General features: G+C 36.9%; 3 protein-coding genes across 6 annotated transcripts in view; 2 read left to right on the top strand and 1 right to left on the bottom strand.

The window, feature by feature from the left end:
- LOC111514936 (lachesin) overlaps positions 1-23,082 on the bottom strand; it is a 355,844-nt gene that overhangs the window by 18,349 nt on the left and 314,413 nt on the right. The gene's annotated exons all lie outside the window — the stretch shown is intronic.
- Positions 836-2,100, top strand: LOC141484651 (uncharacterized). The gene is made up of 2 exons (XM_074179774.1): positions 836-1,156; positions 1,222-2,100. Exon 2 carries the CDS (start codon positions 1,223-1,225, stop codon positions 1,928-1,930), a length of 708 nt encoding a protein of 235 aa, XP_074035875.1. The 5' UTR covers positions 836-1,156; position 1,222; the 3' UTR covers positions 1,931-2,100.
- Positions 16,611-18,182, top strand: LOC141484650 (uncharacterized). The gene is made up of 3 exons (XM_074179773.1): positions 16,611-17,037; positions 17,097-17,318; positions 17,376-18,182. The coding sequence occupies exons 1-3, from the start codon at positions 16,867-16,869 to the stop codon at positions 17,778-17,780; spliced, it is 798 nt and encodes a 265-aa protein (XP_074035874.1). The 5' UTR covers positions 16,611-16,866; the 3' UTR covers positions 17,781-18,182.

The following is a 23,082-nucleotide window of genomic DNA, read 5'->3' as shown; positions in this document are numbered from 1 at the left end:
CATGCAAAGGAAAATATTGAAAAATACAAGTGAACCAATTGACAAGAGTGATTGTGTAACTGTATCATATCTTGAGGGGGAAATTAATGGAGCAAAGGAAGTTATACTTCTAGCCCTACAAGCTGCAATACAATCCACAATAGGCAATATTGCTCGGGACGCCCGGCAAGCATTTGACGATAAAATTGCAGAGGCTCGGATAACTTTCACTCGTAAATTTGACAAACTTACAAGTGATGTAGACATAAAAATGTCTGACATAACAGCGTCTACAAATAAAAAATTTGATGCTATGTCAAACATAACAGGGACTACAATGAAAAAGTATGATGTACTGGAACAGAGAGTTGAAGTATTGGAGAAAAACCATAAAGAAGTTTTGGAGAGAAACTATAAAGTCAAGCCATCATCATCAGGTGGACTGGGATATCCAGGACTGAACATTAATCCAAATCATAGAATAATACAACCAAAACCAAAACCAACTGATGATGTATTAATGGAACCAACATGGTGAATGTATTCCCTCGTTATGTTAGGTTAATAGTTACGTTAGGTTAGCTGCATAGTTACGTTAGGTTAGGTGTTAGGTTAGTATTCCCTCGTTAGGTTAGGTTAACAGTTACGTTAGGTTAGCTGCATACTTACATTAGGTTAATAGGCGATCGCGAAGCGATCGCTTCGCGATCATGAAGCGATCGCTCAGCAGGCCGCTTCGCGGCCTGGGGCGCTCAACATCCGCCACTTGCATCCGGCCCGGATGTAAGTGGTGGATGTTGAGCGCTGAAATTCGGCCGCTCCGCGGTCGAGCGGTCGCTTGCGGTCGCTCGGCCGCGGAGCGGCCGAATTTTAGCGCTCAACATCCACCACTTGCATCCGGGGCGCGTTTTTTGCCCCTTCTCGAAGCCCCGCCCCCTTTCCGAAGCCCCGCCCCTCCCCTCCCCGAAGCCCCGCCCCCCCCGACTCCCAACATTTGCGCATGTACACCCCTACCCTCAACGCGCATGTGCGCTCCCACCATTTTCCCACCACTCACGCATCGAAGTCGATACCCTCCGGAGAGCACTACACAACATTCAGTTCGAGAAGTCATCTCATCGAGAGCAGTCCACTCCACTTCAAGGCAGTAGCTTCCGACGACTAACTTGACATTTGAGTAAGTAAATTAAGAATGTTATTTTTTTTATATCAACTAACTTTGTATTATTTCTTCTTTTTCAGAATGGCAACCAATACACAGGAGGTGAATAATGCTGTGGCGTCTATTCTGCCGGTGTCCGCTGACCAGGAGGAGGCAGCATCTTCGAGAGCGGTGACGGGTGACCAGGCAACCACTTCGCGTTCGCGAGTTAGGTGTAGATCTTCTAGCCCTGACTTATTCGAGGAGGAGGAGGAAGTCAGGGCTGTGAAGAAGGTTTGCCAACGACCTGCAGCAAGGGTTGGTCCTATTTCAAAGTACCGAGCTACTTGCAATAGGACTAATCCTTATGCAGGTAGTTTTTCGACCTCTCGTAAGAGGGCCTCCATACCAGCAGCAGCACCAGCAGCAGTGGAAATTCCGAGGAGTCCTTCTCCGGAGTTGGTGATATTGTCGCCGTTGGTGACGCGACTACCACCGCTGCCAGCGACACCGGCGGATCCTGAGGTGTTGGTGCCACAAGTGCGACAGCCTATCGGAGAGGTGAGTGAAAAGATGAATACTTTTCTACAGAGATGCAAAGAAATAGAACATGCTGCCCGATCTAGTGAGGCCGCGTTGACTAACATGAACCGCCTAAAGGGTGAAAAGGTTAAGCGACGTAGGGAAATAGAGAAAGAAATGGCCGAACTAGATCGTGACATTGCATCTCTGGAGGAAAGGTGTGAAGCGGCAACCTCTTCGATAGAGCTACACAAAAGGTTATGGACAGCTATGGACCCTTTTTTGTAGATTAAGTATAAATATAAGATTAGTTTTAGGTTAGTTAGGAATATTTAATTATGGTAGTTTTAAGTTTATATTTGTTAAGTTTATATTGAATAAAGGAAAAGGAAGTGAAATAAAGGGTGTACACTGTTTTTTGGTTTGGTACACATTGAACAATGCGATGGTTGGAGCATTTTTCTTCTTATTATTATTATTTTTTTATTTCAATTCCAAGTTCTTCTAGACAAATACCTCACATCAATTTTTGTGTTCTCTAATCACTTGTAAATAATTCCATGTGAAGAAAATTTAAAAAATAAAAAAATAGACATGTTTCATAGTGAAATCGACAAGTATATTTCATTTGTATTTTATCCATTCAAGTATCTCTTTCATTGAATATGTCTTATGTCACTTTGCAATTTACCCCTACTCATTGAATATGTCTTATGTCTCACTGCAATTTACCCCTACTCAATGTCCCACTCCTCTCCCACTCCCTCTCGAAAGTATAAAAGTAGAAATCATCTGATGAAACATTCAGTTGATCAGCTAGCATCGAGATGGAACCCGATTCAACCTCCGAACCCTATAGCTGCCCGGATCAGGGGTACAACTTCAATTACTGGGATAACAGCCAGGTACAGGTAGTCTCTTCCACCACGGAACCCCACAGTCCGCCATATGAATACCAGGATCACGACATCAGGATGCAAGTTCAACATGTCACTGGCAGTGACGAAGGACACTTGGACGATTCGGAATATCCAGATCCTGACGGATGGTGGGACCCTGCTTATGATGACATTGTCCCAATGAGCAGCGACGACGACGATGATGACGACGACGACTCTGGCGATGATGCTGATGACGAGCTTGACGTTAGACGTCCTCCACCATCCCCTATCCTCATCGAGGATAGTCCTCCGCCATCCCCAATCCTGATCGATGATGATGTCCTCAATTCCGATGATGACATATAATCATCTACTCGTCCATCATTTCCTTTCCTTTCCTTCCACGGAGTACACACTTTTTGGTTGGTGTACACGAGGCACTGCGAGGCTGGGGCAGTGTCTTCCTCCCTTCCTCTCCCTTCCTCCCCCTCTTATTAGTTTTTTTTTCCATAATAATCACTAAGAATTTCTCCTAATAATCGCTCAGAGTTTCATTCTTGATGTTTTCGAATCTCAAACACTGTTCTACATTTCACCCCCTCCATTTCATTTCTTCCAATATAAATATAGCAACAATCCCAGTTCTATATCATTCTTCCACAATGTCGAGTACAGGACCCATCCAAGTACATGAAATAGATTCAACGTCTGATCATTTGAGTACAACCTTCGCTCAATTTCTGCAGCGAATCTATGATCTTCCTGATGATTTCGCAGAACGAGTGGAACAAGGTATTCAGGACGACATAGATGCTGTTGACGATAATAATGCGGATGATGTGATTAGTATATCATCTGATTCAGATGATTATGACGACGACGACATCATGAGTATATCATCTGATTCAGATGACTACTATGAGGATGATATCATTAGTATATCATCTGATTCAGATGACGATACCATAATTATTGTTTCTGATGATGAGGAGCGTTAGTCCATATCATTGCATGGATTAATAAAAAAATAACAGCCCTTTTCAGGGCTACAATTAAAGACTGAAACAATAAAAAAATAGCTCTTTTCAGAGCTACCATTATACTTTCAAACAGAAACAGATTCATACCATTGTTAACATTATGTTAACATTATAATCTCAAACGAAATATATGTATGTGAAAGTATTCATCATTATATGCATATGAATGATTGACAAATGCCAACTTCAACTTTCATTTAAAGTAGTACTCATCATATGCATAGATATTCAATGACTATCAAATTCCAAATTTCGACTTTTCAGTCAAAGTAGTAATTTATTTGTCATATAATGTATAGATATTCAAAGACTAACAAATTTCCAACTTAGACTTTTATTAGTCAAAGTATTCATTTGTCACATAATCTATGAATACTAATACAACTAACTACTGTTTGTGTGAATAATGTAGCCCTGAAAAGGGCTGTTGTTTTTTTTTTGACCAGTAGGTCCACGGTTATTGTGCCACAGGTTGGACATTATTACATATAATACATGTAGATACTCGGGTGAAGTTTGTTAGTGGCCTCTCGCAAGCTTCACACCAATTCTGTCCCATTTCCATAATTGAGACAGTGTTGTGGGTGTTGACATGGGCATACCACCCTCCATTATTGTTTCTATGCGAATAAAACCGAAAGCAGCACCAACATAGTTTTTTGTTCTCTCCATCTATTGTGCTGATCAATACGTATGCATCCAATGCACAATACAAATCCAAGGGATCTTCCAGTGTCTCACTGACATTGAGTGTTCGCATACCGATCCTCATAGCACCATCACCTTCAGTTGTGTCAGCTTCTATCCCTTCATCATCTCCTTCTTCATCCATGACCCTCTCAAACTCCATCACGTCATCATCTTCGTCGCTTTGGTTGGCCTCGTTTTCAACTTCGTCTATCTCATCTTCATCGACTCCAACATCTTCTGCTTCAACTATCACTTCCTCTAGCGGAACATTGACATCCTCATCATCTGATTCGTCTATCCAATTGTTTTCATCAACAGCAGCTATTCTATTTAATGCAGCATTTATTTTTGCAGAATTCATCTTGTTGTTGTTTGCTCACAATTGTAGAGAGTGAATGAATGAACTCTAGGTTTGCAAGTCAACTTATATAGGAGGTGATGCGACTCCCACTTGACTCGTTTAGAGTGGAATAGTAGGAGAAGTTATCCCACTATACTTCCACATGATGTTGATTCGTATAAATAGAGATCGTAGGTATAGGAGAGAGCATTCAGAGTTTCTGTAAGTCATCTCTTAATATTTCTAATCGAATTAGTAAAATGCCGTTTCCAAAAGAGTGGAATGAAAAACCAAAAGTGTGTGTCTACCCAATGATGATTGCAGGGGCTATTGTGTGCTACTTTTGTCAAATAAGTAGACCTAAGGATTCAATCAATCCATGTACTGGTATGTGTAGTGATTGCGTGTTGCGGATTCAACTATCGCCTCCTTCTCATCCACCGAAGCGAACAAAATCGGATTATCGTCAACAACAGTTACAGTGTCTGAAGTGTTCCGAACCTATAATATTTAACAATATAGGTATCTGTAGAAATATTTGTGGTACCTGTGCTGCCGTTCCAACTCCACTGCAACGTTGTTTGCGTTGTGATACATATTCCATGAATTGTTGGAATCATGTATGCAATGCATGTAGAAGTACTTGGGATCTGTGTGAGAAGGTTGGTCAACTCTACCCCAATAGGAGAATCCATTTTTTTCAATGTTGGTGTTTGACGCACGAGCAACAACTATTGAGGAATAGAGTCAAAGAACGTTCCACATCCACAGAGACATATTAACATTTTTCATTTTTTATTATCGTTATTGTCCTCTATTATTAATAAATATATATATTTTGAATTTATTTGTATTATTTTCTAACATTTAAAAATACATGCATGCAACACAAAGTTTTCCTCTTAAATGACAAAGATTGTTACATGCGTGAATAGTTTAGTGAGAGAGCGCATGTGCCAGTTGATGAAAGAGCGCATGCGCTAGTTTATTTTCTTCTATAAATGGTGAGGTCTCAGTAACATCATCACCTTTCCTATCCACATTCTATTGCTATCACATATCATTCCTCAGACCTTAATAATCATGAGCTCTATGCCGCTATTGATTGCTGAAGATGGTTCACCACTTGTTGATATCGATCAGACTGATTTTGAAAATATTCCAGTATTACATTTATCGAGTCAAGATTCGATAAATGATTTTGATATTAACGACTTCGTTAACTTTGCAGATGTGCCAGAACCAAATGAGCAAATTATTATTGAAAATCCGATCGTTTCGCAATTATCATCACTCAAACACTCTTCATCTACCCTTCCTCTTGGTGTTGATAAGAAATCTAGAACAATCAAGAGGAAGGTTACTAAGGCATCTTCATCGATTGTCACTGACTTTAAAGAAAAGAAAGAATCCAAAAGTGTTGTGCGACAGAAAAAACCCGCAACGAAAAGTGACAGATCGAAGAGGAAGCCAAAAGGTACTCCTAAAGAAATGAAGAGTGATTTGAAAGCTGAACCGCTATCTTCTTTCAGCCCCCTCCATCGGTTTGGGGAAATGAAAAGGAAAGCAAAATGCCGTCTTGTAAAGGCACAGATGACTATTGCTGAACTTGAAAAGAGTGAGCGAGCTATTAATGCTAATAATGAAACTCTTGAAGCATTAGATGCCAAGATTGCATTAGCGAAGGTTGAATTGGCTAGAATGTCTAAAGATGCTGATGAACTCCGTTCAAAAATTGGTAAAGATAAGCAATTCCATCAACGTTCGAGAATGCAAGCTCAGGCTGAGCTTGAGGAGTCGACTAAGCTTTATGAGACAGCATTATCAGTGAGAGATAATTGGCAAAAAGAGTTGGATACTGCATTTCAAAGTGACGGCGATTAGTTTTGGGAATGATAATGTGTTTTCAATATCGTGAGTTGAAAAATATAAGCGGGAATGGAGTATACAATTAATTTGGTTTGGTATACACAGAACATTGCGAATGGCTGGGGCAATGTTTACCGCTGCAATATTTTTCAGTTCACATACTTATAATTGAAATGAAAACAATAATGAACTTTAATATTACTTTATTCATAAAAGTCACTATTATATACATTTAAACCATATTTGATTCATCAATCCAAGAATTTTGTTCGCTAGGAAGGCCTAACCACTTTACATATACTTTATTTTTTCTTCTCTTCAACACCTTCTCAATCAGATATACGTCAGGATTCTCGGTTCGTAATAACTCTTCTTCGTAAAAACATCCTCTAATCGGCTGTTCATTCATATCTTCAAGATTATAAGTCGTTGGGATGGTTTTATTAATTTTAACAATCTTGAATAGCTCCGTGGTAAAATTCGCAGTGTAAGACTTTTCAAAAATATGTTTGTATTTACTTATACGTACAATATCATTTAATTGGAATTTGGTTTACTTTGTCTTCCTCCAATTCCATTGATACCCTTGAATTTTAATTTTGTTGTTGAATCAACATTGATGGGTGCCATACCTATTGTACGATGAACTTTATTATTATATCTACTAGTTATAATTGGAAGAATATCAAGCCATTTGTGGTGACCTCTCATCGAAAATTCCTTGTAGAGCCATGCCTTTATTGTACGAATCACTCTTTCTGCTATAGCTGCCTTCTTTGTGCTAAATGTTGAATAATGATTGATATTATATTCTCGCATGAGAGATGAGAAGCTTTTATTGAAAAATTCTTTCCCTTGATCGCTTTGTATGTGTTTGGGGGAGTATTTGGCTTCTTTCAGTACATGTTTCATTGCATTAGTTACTGTACTACCTGTTTTATCTTTAACTGCTACAGTCCACAGATATTTGGAGTAACAATCTATCACTACAAGTATATATCGGTATCCTTCATTACTTTTTGCATAAGGTTGCAGTTCAGCTAAATCTATTTGCCATAGATCTGCAAAACCTTTGATGGTGGTTATTCTTCTACGAAAATTACGTCTTGCAGGTTTATGTAATTCATTAACAACTTGTCGTTTGACATCACTTATTTCATTAGTCATTCTATTTCAATATGATTAAAGAGAAAAGGTGATAATGTTACTGCATTGAATGATGATGTGACAGTGATCATTACATGTGAATATGTTAATATATTATACCTTCTTCACGTAATTCTTCAATTATTGAAATTATTTCATTATCATGTCCGGTATGTCCGGCTGACTTTGAAGCTACCAATAGTCGTAGGCGAGCAACTAACTCTTTCGGTGAATTCCAGTACACATAATTCACAGGTTTAGAATTATATATTTTCTCCATTTTCACTCGTTTGAGTGCTCCACCAATTTTACTTCTACTTCTTATTGGATATTGTCGTGAGTCTAATAGAGGTTTGATAACTTCACGAAATTTTTTAGAATTTGTATTTTTAAAACCATTCTTCAGATGATATTGTTTATATGGAGCATTCGTTATTTTCAATATTTTGGAATATACTTGACGAGTTTCTTCATTATCAACATCTTGTGGATTCTTCAAAAAAATCATATCATACAATTCTGGACTACCTGCGCATTCATATTTTTTCACTTTATTAGCATCCCAAAATGAAATGTTTCCATCTTTGAAATTTACCACTAGACTTCCCATTTTCAGCTTTTGTGTAATTGGATCCATACGTACGCCAAATGTTCCATCATATGCTGGATTTCTAGATTTTATATTATTCAAATGTTTCATCAAAACATCTTCACCACTTTCATTCATAACAGGTGAGATGTCAGGATCCGAGGAATCGATGTGGGACGATGATGGTGTTTCGAATAGAGTTGTTCTCATATCGTCTTGAAGTGTGCTCGTGTCACTATTCACAGATGATACACTACCAAAAGATTGTTTTCTTCCTATTGGAGTACTCATGGGATAATTTGAAGTAGATTGAACAGTTCCATGATTTGGTGATAACACTGGTGATTTAGAAGTAGCGTTTGATGATAAAACATTCAATGGTTTCATTATGGGCTCATACAATCTTTCAAGTGTCGTACGATTTTCAATATTATCATTCTTGATAGAGTTGAATTTCTGCCTGACAGCTTCTGTTGTCTCTACTAGTTGACGTTTCAAATTTATTTCATTGTTTTTATTTTCAGGATCTTTTTTTGTATTCATAATGCCCTTTTTTTTGAATTAAAGCTTAATTCGTTGGTGAAGTGACCACTACAATATTCAGTGATCGAATAAGTTCCAAAAACAAGATCATGGGTATATAAAACTATCGAATCCTTTGCGATATCTACCTTCATCTATTTTTCTATCCTTATCAATGACTAGAAATCCATATTGGTCCTCCCAGCATTTAACACACATCAATTGGAATTGTTTGAATGTTACATCGGGTGAAACATGATCTGAATAAATGTGATGTAAATTCGTCTCATCTTGTTTGAACATTATAATGAAATTGGTATTGTCACGCACTAACTGTTTGGGTACCCGTGAATATGTCTGTGCTAGATAAAAACAATCAACATCCTTATGACGTCCCATACAGAAATATGATCTAATAATATCTTGCTTTTCACATATCACATCATCGAAAATGAAAACAGAATTAGGCTTAGCGTCGGAGGGTTCCACTATTTCTGCATTATTGCTGAATGTATAAAAACCTAATCCTTTTATAGGTTCCAAAACACTTCGCAAGTACTGATATTTAGGTTGATTGAGTGATTTCGAATAGAGATACACATTTCTAAATCTCAGTCCTTGTGGATGTGTTAATAGTGATATCATTGCATTCGTCTTTCCACAATTTGAAGGTCCTATAATGAGTCCTCGAACTGATGATGGAAGTAGTGGACCATGTCTGAATACCCTTTGTCCATTCAATCCACAACCAAATTTCTCATCTAGATTATCTACAGCAAACTTTTCTTTCTGTTTTACAATGCGCATCGTGCCGTGGTTGGAGACTATATAAATGTTATTAGCTTATTCATTTCAATGTGTACCATCAAACGATACGGACGTATTGAAAGTGATCGTAAAATTAAAAGAGGTTGTGGTTTTGTTAATGATTTAATAAACAAACTTCCTTTCGAATTACATCTACCGGAGGTTATCAATACTGTGGACCGGGTACAAAATTGAAACAACGTTTAGCTCGTAACGACCCTGGAATCAATAAATTAGATATTGAATGCAAAAAACACGATATTCAATATTCTAAGCATCCATCCGATCTTGCAGCAAGACATTTAGCCGACAAAGAACTTGAATACAGCGCTTGGGATAGGGTTAAATCGAAGGACGCGAGTATTGGGGAAAGAGCAGCTGCATTACTTGTCACCAACATTATGAAAGCGAAAAGACATATGGGCATGGGTTGTAGTACCAATAAGAAAAAATGTAAGAGGAAACAAACGAAGAAAAATAAAATTAAAAAAGTTGCATTTGGTGCTGGGATAGTCCATAAAGTGCGAAATGTATTGAAGAAAGCTGGTGGGAATCAATTTGTGACGAATAATAGCAAAAAAGCTATCACTGTGGCATTGCAGGCGGCACGTAAATACCTTAAAGCTGCCGGTGGAAAGAAGAAAATCCGCACACCACGCATAATTCCTGTTCCCAAGATCGGTGGACTTTTACCATTGATACCAATTTTTGCTGGACTATCCGCACTAGGAAGTTTGGCGGGAGCTGCTGCTGGTATTACCAAGGCCGTGAATTCGGCAAAAGCCAGCAGAGCGGCTTTAATGGAAGCCAATCGTCACAATAAAACCATGGAGGCTGTAGCATTAGGCAAACGCGGAAGTGGAATATATCTCAAACCATACCGTAAAGGTTTAGGACTATATTTAAAACCATACAAAGCCACAAACAAAACAAAAAACTAATTGAACCCCTACCTCAGAGGCCTCTTACTGATCTCGATCTCAGTTATTATGCACAAAAAATGAAAATTCCACATTTTCGTGGTGTTTTTTATGCGTGATAGATTACCATCTTCAGGTCCAAAACAAAACGAGACAGCTATTGTTAATTTAGATGGAATAAGTGGACCAGGAACACATTGGGTGGCATATAAAAAATGTGGGAAAGAAGTCACATATTTCGATAGTTTTGGAGATCTACCCCCACCATTGGAATTGACTCGATTCTTTCGAAAATGTTCGAATGTAAAAATCAAATATAACTATGATCGACAACAGAAATTTAATACAGTTCTCTGTGGTCACTTGTGCTTGCAGTTTCTCTCTAAATAATTTTCCAAATAAAAATGGATTCAACACCAAAACTGGATCGGGAGGCTATCAAGGGAATGGGGTTTTCACTTAGAATGTTTTCAAAATATGGTACCTTGAAAAAAATGGATAAAGTGATGCTTGCAAATATGCCTAAGGAAGTGATACTTGCATGTGTTGCACATGAGATTGCATATGTTTGGGAAAAGTTGCCTAAGCATCTGCAAGATGACATCGATATAATGAAACATAGATATTGTTATGAGCACCACCACCACGATCAAAATTCAGAATCGGATGTTAATGACGGTCCTATACCTCGGAAATCTATGTGTTGTATTTGTAATATAGAGGATGTGAATATTGGTATCAATAAAAATGATACAACACCTTCCAAAAAGTGTAAATTGTCTCAAATGTGCTGTTGCTGTGTACAATAATAAATTGAAATGTGTTTCAAAATATTCATCAGTCATGTCACGAAAGTTCGAGCTACAAGCTGTCGGGACAAGTGTCTTGAGTGCGGATTTTTTTCCACCAATTGAATTGGATAGGAACAGTCGTTATGGATTAGGACTTTTGGGATTCTATGGGTGCAATACAATCAATAATATAACTGAAGCTAATAACTTAGTTAGTTTTAGAATCAGTAATGACAACTCATCGATACCCCAAAAGTTGACAATTGAAATTCCATGTGGTGCTTATGAAATAGAAGAGATCAATGCCGTCATACAGAAACATATCATGTTCAGATTGTTTCATGATAAAAAACCAAATGATGTCGTTGCAGATGATATTTTCTATCTACACGCCAATAATAATACATTCAAATGTGAAATGCGATCCAAATATGAAATTGATCTGACACATCCAAATTCAATAGCAGAAATGATGGGGTTCGCTCATGAAATATTTCCACCAAATCAGATACATGAATCATCATTACCAATAAACATTACAACTGTGAGACTTATCCGCTTAGATTGCAATATAATATCTGGTTCATATATAAATGGTGAAGAATCCCACATTCTTTTCTCATTCGATATTGATGTTGAACCTGGCTACAATCTCACTAAAGAACCACACAGTATTATATATATGCCTGTCAGTCCAGAAGGTCGTCAATTGATTCACAACATTACAGTGCGTATTTTGGATGAAAAAAATAACCTTATCGATTTTGGAAGTGAAGAAGAGATTTTCATTATTTTGGAATTGAAGAAAATCGAATAACTGTTGTTATGGGTTTCATTTATAATAGACAAAATCGCATTGAACAATCCCAAACGAGTTGCACTATCAAAAAGAAAGGTGTGCATAAAAAGAAGCTCATTCCACAAGTGTATGCTAAACAGTTAGCACATAACGCTCTGTCTGTGAGTGATCTTAAATTTTTGAAATCGATTGGATTGAAAGTGAGAAAATAACAATGGTGCTCGAAACAAACAATGAAAAGTTGAATATATTCAATGAACCAGTGCTCGATCATTCTCTCATAAGTTTACATGAGCACACATATAAGCCCTATGGATCACCGCTATTCAGGAATTCGGATGAAATCAGAATTGCAATCAATAATCAAGATGTTATACTAGATATTGCCGAGAGCTTCATTTACATAGAAGGTAAATTCACCCCCAAAGATGTAGCGAAAACATGCTATCTCTCGAATAATGCAATTGCATTTCTCTTTGACGAAATTCGTTATGAAATGGGAGGTGAACAAGTGGCTGTTGTTAGAAAACCTGGGATAACATCTACAATGAAAACCATGATATCATTTGGACAATCTCATGCTAACACATTATTGACATCTGGTTGGGGACTTTCACAATTGAAGCAAGATATCTTGGATACAAACAGTCATGTTTTTAGTGGAAAACTACCACTGAAATATTTGATGGGTTTTGCTGAAGATTACAACAAAAGTATCTTGAATGCCAAACAGGAATTGATTTTGATTATCGCTCGATCATTCAAAAACTCATATATAGGTGAGGTTGATGCTGATTTGGAAATAAATAAAATCGAATGGAAAATAAGGCATATTGTACCAGATGATAAACACAAGCTCAAACTTTTGAGTAGAATAAACAAAAGCGGTCTGAATGCCAAAATCAAGTTGGCGTATCGTATGTGGGACCTCTATGAACTACCATCATTACGTGGGACTTCTTCAGACATATGGGCCATCAAAACAACTAACGCATTGGAAACTCCTCGTTTTGTCATCATCGCATTCCAAAGTACTACCACATCTGAAGATAGAACACAAGATATTACAAAATTCACAACTGCTGATATCAATAGTATTCGAGTATACTTGAATTCTGAAGTTTATCCATATGAGCGTTGGAATTTGAATTTCGATAAAAAACTTGATGCTCCTGCTTATTATGCTTTTGAGAGTTTCCAGCGAAGTTATTATGATAAAGATATGAGTGAACCTCTGATGGACATTGGACAATTTAGAGAGAATCCACTATTCGTCATCGATTGTTCCCATCAACCGAATGCAACAAAATCATCAACTATTGATATAAAGATTGAGTTTGAGACGAGGAAGACCAAGTTTCCAGACAACACTAAAGTATATGCATTAATTTTGCATGATACAGTTTTAACATACAATGCATTGGATGGTTCAGTTCATAGCAGATATTGACACTTTTTTTTTTCACTCTATCATGTACTGTTTTATGATCTTTTTTTTTTATTTGTAACTGACTTATATCATGTATTGTATTTTATATCATATTTATTGTTTTGTAATCATTTTCTATTGTATTTCATCAGATTTAAATAAATAAAACATGAAAATAATACAAAGTTTTTTATTTGACATTATTTATGATTCACAGGAACATACAGACTATCTAAAATAACTTCTTCCTCATAATCATCATTTTCGCGACCATCTTCAATTTCCTCTCGATTTTCATCATTCAATTCAAAGTGATGAATAATCCATTCTGGCAAGTATGGTTGGAGGCTATACAGGAATCTTCTTAGGTTCAGTTCAATCATAACCTCACAAAGTTGCCACAATTCCAATTCATTATCCAAAAATTTGTTGCAAACTTCTGCACCACTCCAATAGTTCTCAGCATCACGAAGGCATAATTCGATTTGTTTTTCATCATAGCATACACTCATATCATAAACGCTTGCATGTTCGGCTCCATCACCCAACACCTTCAATTTAGACGACAAATGTTGAACCGATGATTTGAGATCTACAATATCGACCCAATCTTGACTTGCGTACTGCATCCACATCTTTAAATGGTGGAACTGAAATCGAACAAAAAAAAAACAATAAGCAACCTCCAATTTTTCAGTGATATAATACTCACATTCCCATTTTACTTGTAGTTACAAAGTGAGTGTATTCAACTAAGTTAGTAATGTTTATATTTCCATATAATTATCATCTAATATATGAATATTAATAAAACAATAAGAAATTCATTATAATTACTATTATTATTCAATCATATTGAATTTGACTAGAGTTATCGTTTTCACACCAAAAAAACTTTGTAAGCTATGACCTAAAGAAATTCACTATAAATTATTACTATTATTCAATCATATTGAATTTGACTAGAGATCGCGTTTTCATGCCAGCAAAACTTTGTTGGCTCTGTCCTAAATACATCATCGTATATTTACCACCTGATGAGTTGATACAAGATATATCGTCATCACTGAATTGCAACGAAATACGTTTTGGTAGCCATGTTTTAAATAATTTATCATTGCTCACATCTTGCAAAGTTAATAAAATTGATTTACCAAATCGTGTAGAATAAGTTGACATATTTTTAATTATGTACACTTCATCAATTGGCAATGATGATAAGGCCTTTTGCTCTAGTATTTCAACCTCCTGTACAATCAAATTATTAATTTTATTCAAGTCTACTTTTGAAACGGACATGATGAAAATATATATGAAAATATAAACAATTTCCAACAGACAAATACACTCACCGTCTTCCTTCTATTACGAACTGAATAACACTCTACCAATTGCTAACTGCTGCAGATATATTCGTCTACTGATTTCATAGTGTGCCAGGCATTTCTTTTATATTAAACAGTGTGAGTCACCCCCACCATGAAACCGTGAAAGATTCACATTGCTAGTTGCTATCCACTAGAGATGCCTGACGTCACAGCCAAGCCCATCTCCCAACTTGATGCGATAACAGTTGCCGGTACGAGCAAGCAGTGGTCGTTGCGGTCTCGGAGAGGGTAGACGCTAGGCAAACAGTCCTCGGCTGCCGTTGTGTCACCATCGATAGCGGGGCTAGAGCGAACCTTCATCGCTTCAGGAGAGGTGAGGGCAGACCGAAGAATACGCATTACTCTGCCACACGTCGTGGAGTGAACATGTCGCTCTCTAGCCGTTGAACGGTTATTGCTGTGACGTCACTCCACTACTAACTTGGTGCCCTAACACCGATGGAGCATTTATTACTTGGAGGATCTTCGAAGTATGCAGACGTATGTTTGTACATAGACAAACAAGCACATGATGAAACCCTGTACCGTGCATTCTCCTACACACACACATAAACACACAAAATCTCATATGAAAAAAAAAATCTGAACGATCCATGCACCAGACACTTCAAGGTCACAATGCCTTGACTTCACTACACAACAAAAAAACTTCACCAAACAACAACCAATAAAAAAAGCAATTAATACGTCATAGTGGTGGGGGGAGGCCGAGAATCAGCTGTAAACAACTACTACTGAGCTCTGAGCTTTTGGGGTCTAGATTAAACGACTGGAATTTACTTTCCCCTGATACAACAGTTTTTTATTTTCAACATCGTGACGATGAAATAAAACCTTACTTTTCTACAGTAAATTATTTAGTCCATTATGATAACATTTGTGTTGTAATGAATTTATTGAATTTTGAACATGATCCAAGTCACTGGCGATTGTTCAGTGACTCCTCAAAAACTAATTTGAAAGCAATGTTGCTACATAACAGAAACGAACTCCCTTCAGTGCCGTTTGCTCATGGTCGAGATATGAAAGAGATTTCTTCTTGAAAAATTAAATACGGAAAACACGCTTAGAAAATTCGTGGCGATTAATAATTCAATTATTTTTGGCAGCAGAGACAGATATAGTCACTATTCAAATAAAATAAAATTCCCCAAACTCAGCGACGCGAAAATTAAAAGGAGAATAATTCTAGGCTCACAAATACGACAACCATGAAGGAAAAGAGATTTGAAGAAAAACTAGAAGACCAGGAAAAAATCGCCTGAAAATGTTTTGTGAGTATTGTCCAAAATTTCCTAGGAAATCATAGAGCGGAAAACACAAAGACTCAATAAAGGAACTAATGTTATATAAAGCTTTGGGGTGCTCTCATCTGGATTTGGGTGCTGTGAGTGCCGAACAAGGAGAGGGATTCCGTCAGGACATTTCCCTAATGGAGAAGTCTAATCAATGGAAATGGAGTTCAGGAATGCTACCAGATCATTCTTGGCCTACCGGTAGACAAATATTCACGAAAATCATAAATATTCTTTGAGTGTAATTTTTTGTATTTTTTTCGAAAATATATGCTTTGATGTCAAGTTCGATATAAGTTTTCATGTGACGAAAAAAGTTGAAATTTTGTTGACCAGTGAATAATGGTAGGTTTCATATTGTTACATTGTACTACTCGTAAATTTATTCAATAGTTATTTATGTATCAAGGGAATTAGGAGGGCCTTAATTACCGATGGCAAAGTTTGCATTATTAGCAATTGCCTGAGGTTATTAAGGCTCATTAATTCCCGTGGTACATAGATAATTTTATTTCTGACCGATTTCAATAAAATTTTGTTCATTTTTGAAACGGAAAAATGTACCAATTCATTACCTTCCCGGTATATTTGAATCAGGTACCGTTGATTATAGTAGAGTTTTCTTGTTGCTAGGTTGTTGCTATGTTACTTGGTTATAAACAGAACTTTGTTATCTAGCTGTGTTTGCGGTGAAAACGTGTTTTCTACCCCAAATATAATGGAGGATATTTTGAAAAAAGCTGAACAAGCAAGAGAATCATTAATTCCATCGAAAAGTGAAGCCGTATACCAAAAAGAATACAAGATATATCTGGACTGGCTGACACGGAAAAATGTTATGCCAAAAGATGTCACTGAAACTGTATTTCTGGCATATTTTCAAGAACTGGTAAGGAATTTTCTATGTTTTTCGGTAGATTTGGTAGTAATTGTGTTTATTCGTTTCAGTCAGAAACGTATAGTCCGAATTCTTCATGGACTAAATGGTCAATGCTAAAATGGATGGTTACTATACATGAGAAACGAGATATCACCAAGTTCAATGAACTACAGGCTTTTTTGAAACGGAAGAGTAAGAGTTATAAGCCGAAAAAGTCTGCTGTTTTACCTCCTAAAGATGTTATCAGATTCCTAAAGGACGCTCCTAATGATATTCATTTATTGCATAAGGTAATTTTTTTCTTATTTTCCTTTTTGTGTGTATTTATTTCCTTTTTTTTGTTATAGGTTGTTTTGATTATGGGTTATTTTGGAGGATGCAGAAGTCAGGAACTTTTGAATATGAAGATATCGGATATAGAGGACCGGGATTCCGTTATGGTAGTGAACGTACCGGAAAGTAAAACTGGTGTATCGAAGAAATTTACAGTTGTGGATGAAAAAGAGTTCTCCGCTTTGCCTTTACTAAGACTTTATATGTCTTTGCGTCCTAAAGGTATTGAACGATTTTTTTTGAGCTTCCGACAAAATAAATGTACATCTCAGCCAATTGGAAAAAACATGTTTGGTAAAATCCCCAGCAGAATCGCAATGTATTTAGGATTGCCAAACTCATCTTCCTATACGGGACATTGCCTTCGTCGCACTTCTGCTACTGCTCTAGCCAATGCAGGAGCAACTATGACTAACTGAAAAAGACACGGAGGTTGGAAAAGTTCCACGGTGGCGGAGGGGTATTTCGAGGATAGCATCGAATTGAGAAATAAAACGGCGCGTATGTTGTCTACTTTGTCATCAGAAGAGGCAGGTACCTCGACTGTAGTGAACAGAAGCTCCAGCCATACAAAATAAGAAATTGTTTCCAATGGCGGAAGTAATTTTCAGGGAACATTTCAAAATTGTACATTTATTATTTGTAATGACGTGAATAAATAAAATAGGGTTCAGTTTTCATTTCTATTTATTTTTACTTGTGAAAGGTAGAGGGAATTATAAAATCTATAATGTCCCAAGGGAGTTATGACCCTCTTTATTGATAGCGTAACTATGACGATATAAGCTTATAATATCCCGGTCAGAAATAAAATCATTTTTTTGTTAAGAAGCATTTCAAAACTGAAAAATCCCCAATTTTTTTTGCTGTTTTTGCAAATAATAATGAAGACCCAAAATTACTGATCAGTATTAATGATCGGTCGAAGCCGACCACAAGCCTGATGAATTGTTTCCACATTTGTGTTAATCATGTATTTGACAGGTATACAACAACATTTCGTCGTTGCCTCTGTGTGCCTGAATAGAGAAAAATGGAAAGGCAAAAAAGGAAACGATGTATTTGGGTATCCATCACCCATTATTTTCATAATTTTCATATATTTTAATTTCCGAAACATATGATGTCTTCTCGACTCGCAACGAATGAGAAAACATTTTCATTTGTTTATACATTATGTATCTATGCATGACAAGTTTTTTTTATTAATGAAACTCTGTAAACCTAGTCTGGAACAGTCAAATCAGCGTATATATCCATTTATGAATATTACTGTAGTTTTTACCAACACCAAACCGTTATTTTTAACACCTCGATATCTTCAAGAGAAAGGTCACACTGATCTTCCTTTTGAAGATGATCACTTGGTTATCAAAACACGTGTCGAGGTTTTGAAAATAACGGTTTGGTGTTGAGAAAACTTCAGTCATATTAATTACTACACCAAAGGTTCGAAACAGTGCATGACAAGTACATAATGACGACCAGGTCAACGGAACTGAATCTGTATCGTAAGTACTCAGTTTGATCTTCCTCTTGAAGATGATCACTTGGTGATCGAAACACATGTCGAGGTTTTGAGAATAACGGTTTGGTGTTGGGAAAACTCCAGTAATATTCGTTACTACACCAAAAGTTCCAAACACTGAATCAGAGGTACAGAATGACGGTCATGTCAACGGAACTGAATCTGTATCGTAAGTATTCAGTTTGATCTTCGTCTTGAAGATGATCACTTGGTGATCAAAACACGTGTTGAGGTGTTAAAAATAACGGTTTGGTATTGGGCAAAAACTCCAGTAATATTCATTACTACACCAAAGGTTCCAAACAGTGCATCACAAGTACATAATGACAGCCAGGTCAACGGAACTGAATCTGTATCGTAAGTACTTCGTTTGAGATCCCTCCTGAAGATGATCACTTGGTGATTAAAACACGTGTTGAGGTGTTAAAAATAACGCTATGGTGTTGGGAAAAAACTCCAGTAATATTCATTACTACACCAAACATTGTATCACAAGTACATAATGACGGCGTGGTCAACGGAACTGAATCTGTATCGTAAGTAATTAGTTTGTTCTTCCTCCTGAAGATGATCACTTGGTGATCAAAACACGTGTTGGGGTATTAAAAAAACGTTTTGGTGTTGGGAAAAAACTCCAGTAATATTCATTACTACACCAAAGGTCCCAAACAACGCATCATAAGTATATCCATCTATCTGTAAAAACCATTTGAAGATGCATCCGTTACCCTTGATTCAAATTTGCGAGGAGTTTCAAGCATTTTCAGATTGCCGTATTTCCATTTGAAGAACTACACCACGAACTAGAAAAATAATGAAGTTTTGAGCATTCAAGATTTATAAAATACATCAGTTATATTTCAGATACTGTTTTGCCAACATACTCTCTTCATCGCGATTAGTGTACGCTCTGAAAATATAACTTATATGTGATATTTTTGCTGATAATGTTTTTCCATACGTTGTGCAGGAACCACCAAAAAGAAGAGCGAAACTGTGTTCAAAAACAGCACTGCATTAGGAGTGTAACTGATTATACACCATCTTATGAAAACATTCATTCAATCATAAGCTTCGACTTCAATCGATGATCCGCATTAGCCACGGACTCGACCAAGTCCTTACATTCATGAACGGTCGACCTATATACGTTACCGATATTTCAAAAGGAACTTTTAGAAAAAATTAAAACAATTTCATGTGAAGCGTTTGACCAGAAGAGGGCATCTGCAAACGTGTAGTTTATCATCGTCAATAGTTCTCTACGCAAGAGCAGAAGGCCCACACAATTTTTTTTACAAGTTATTTTACTGTAGCTTCAGAGATACTAGAATTGAGATTTGAGACATCGCTATCAACGAGCCTCTTGTGGTGATAATATCTCTGAATATATGCAGGTCGCCTGTGGTGTACTCCAAGGTTCTGTTGTCGGACCACTACTTCTTACAATATATTAATGTGTGAACTTTATACAGCTCTGGAGAACTGTATCATGCACTCATCGAAGATATCAAAGTCAAAATTTCGAGATTCAAGTCGGAATTTCTAAGAAAAAAATAATTAAAAGTGAAGCTCTTCTGTGTTTCCGTAGTTTTCGCATCGTGCACGCGAAATTTTTTTTTTCATCAGCATTCAGTTTTGTGAATTTATTTTATGTACTTATCATTATTCTTTATCTCTCCTCAATTTCTTCTACTATTTCGTTCACCCCACCAATTAATATGAATTTATCATTTTATTATCTATTCGCCTTCTGACTTCTGTCTGGCGCCAAACACTTGAACATTTGTATACAACTTACAAACGTATTCCATTGTTCCAAATGAATATCTGTGAAAATTCATCTATGCCTATCTGATATGCAAATTGTAAATTTCGTTTCGGCATAAAAAGATATTTTGCTCATTTTTTGTTACAACTGAATAAAATAAAATTACCGTTTCCCATTAATAATCGTTTGAGAATAATAGCTAAATAGCTAGATATAAAGTATTCTTTCAGGCGCGTAAATTGTTCAGAGATGGTAGAAAACTTGACTAAACATGCTTGGATATGAATTATGAATCATCTGGTCGATAAATTCGTTAAGCCTGAATTTTATTATTTTCTCCCCACATTTAAAATCATTTACTGACCTATCGTCCACTCAAAAGAACAAAATTTTACGCAATTATTCTTTTGAAAAATACTCAAAACTCACTTCTTGATAAGTTATCAACGAGAAAATTTTCCAGAATGCCGATGCCGGTATGGTTCGGCATATCCCATACTGAAAGTTCAAAATTACATTCTGAAACTTGCCAGTTGATATTTCCAAAAGGACGGAAATCGTGTAGCGACGAATCAACATATGTTATTTCCGAAAAGTTTCACAGTTTCGGGTTTCATGTCGATTGCGTTGCTTCATACTACCGACCATTTGAACAGACTGACATAATTTCAATTTTATTCCATGCTGTAAAACACGCTGTTATGAATCTTGCATATATTCCCGGCACCACAGAATTCGCATAGATGAGTTTCTCAGGAAAATATATCCAGTAATATAACAGGATTATATTTAGAATAGTGCCTTTCGACAAATCTAGGTGAAACCTTGATTCATCAAAGTACATTACAGAACTGGAATAACAAAATATTGATATAGGTGTGCCAGTTCTCATGTAACAAATATGCAGCATATCATATAATATTGTCGTTCGATACAGTTTGTAATTTTATTCATATACATCCGATTATGTGAAGTAGCCATGCACATTTTTTAATATTTGTGTACTGTAGTCCGGGTTGAACAGCGGCTGTAGTTTTCAACGTTTCGGCTTCTGCTTTGAAGCCATTTTCAAGATCCAATCGGAACTGAAATTACATAACTCGACGACGGAGTCATAATCTGTATGACTCGTCTCGTCACTGGCTTTGTCCAATGTTTTTATTGGACCCCATGGGACATATTTCGGTGTGTCTTTTTCGAAGTTCTGATCTATCAGATATATTCCTCACAGTCGTAGGGGGCTGAAGAGAATCATTCTTCAGAGTCGTAGGGAGCTGTAGAGAATCAATCATTCCTCAGAGCCGTAGGGGACTGTGTGGCATGATCAAGTTGTTAGAAACTCAAGTTTCTAAATGCACACAATAACACTGGCTTTATTCTTGTTTGGTTCAGTTCCAAGTGAACAGTGAACACTGAAAAGCTTGTTGTTGGGGTCCAGTATTTATTCTCCTGGAATGGTATGGAGCAGATGTAGTACAACCAGTACAGGTACCTGACCTGTCGGAAATGAATTCTCGACCTAACAACTGACGTGTAGCGTGACAATAATGACCTTCATGATTGCGGTAGTCTCTGTGCATCATCTAGTTTCTTCGGATAGTAATGACGTTTTTTAAATTCAATGGCTTCACGAATTATCCCGGTCTGAAGAGTACTTTCCTTAGCCATGGTTTTGGTGTTGTTGAAGCTTATTTTGTGGCCTGTTTGGAGGTGATGTTTAAAAAGGAATAAAACTGGATCTGATTTTCGAACAATATGTACATTTTCATAGGCTCTGATCCAACAGAACCTATAGGATTTCGATCATTTGGTACTACGGCAAATATTTCTTCTGTCATGTGTAGATAAAATTGAATAATTTTTGATGAGCTTCCAGAATTAGTCAATATGTTTATGTTTTCTTATTAGTCAGTAGGCTATGCTTGAAAACTGTCAGTAAACAAATCTAAAGAAATGAAATGTCAATGTTTAAGCCAGTCTCGGATATACCTACACAGTAGGTTGAATGGACTGACGCCTTTCAGAAAACAACTACTCCACTGGCTAATACTACGAACGGCGTTGGATTATATCCAACAGGCGTCAGTGCAGGAATCTTCACAGAAACCTTGCTGCATATGCAATTGGCAATACAACTGAAAGAGATAACGTTCAATTTTGGAACGGGCACACATGCAGGTCGATGATGGTCACTATCTTGCACTGACGAGTGGCTAAGGAGCCCGAAACCGGTCTGCAAGTGTACTCGTTCCAAAATTGAAGGTCGACTCTTTCAGTTGTATTGCCAATTGCGAATGAAAGAAATTTTCTGTGAAGATTCCTGCACTGATGCCTGTCGGATGTAATCCAACGCCGTTCGTGGTATTAGCCAGTGGAGTAGTTGTTCTCTGATAGACGTCAGTCCATTCAACCTACTGTGTAG

The sequence above is a fragment of the Leptinotarsa decemlineata genome, unplaced genomic scaffold (genome assembly GCF_025532065.1).
Source record: "Leptinotarsa decemlineata unplaced genomic scaffold, Ldec_3_MD MMD2_tig00026282_RagTag_RagTag, whole genome shotgun sequence".
Taxonomy (NCBI): domain Eukaryota; kingdom Metazoa; phylum Arthropoda; class Insecta; order Coleoptera; family Chrysomelidae; genus Leptinotarsa; species Leptinotarsa decemlineata.
Note: the sequence above shows the minus strand (reverse complement) of the source record. Positions and strands in the feature narration are given on the sequence as shown.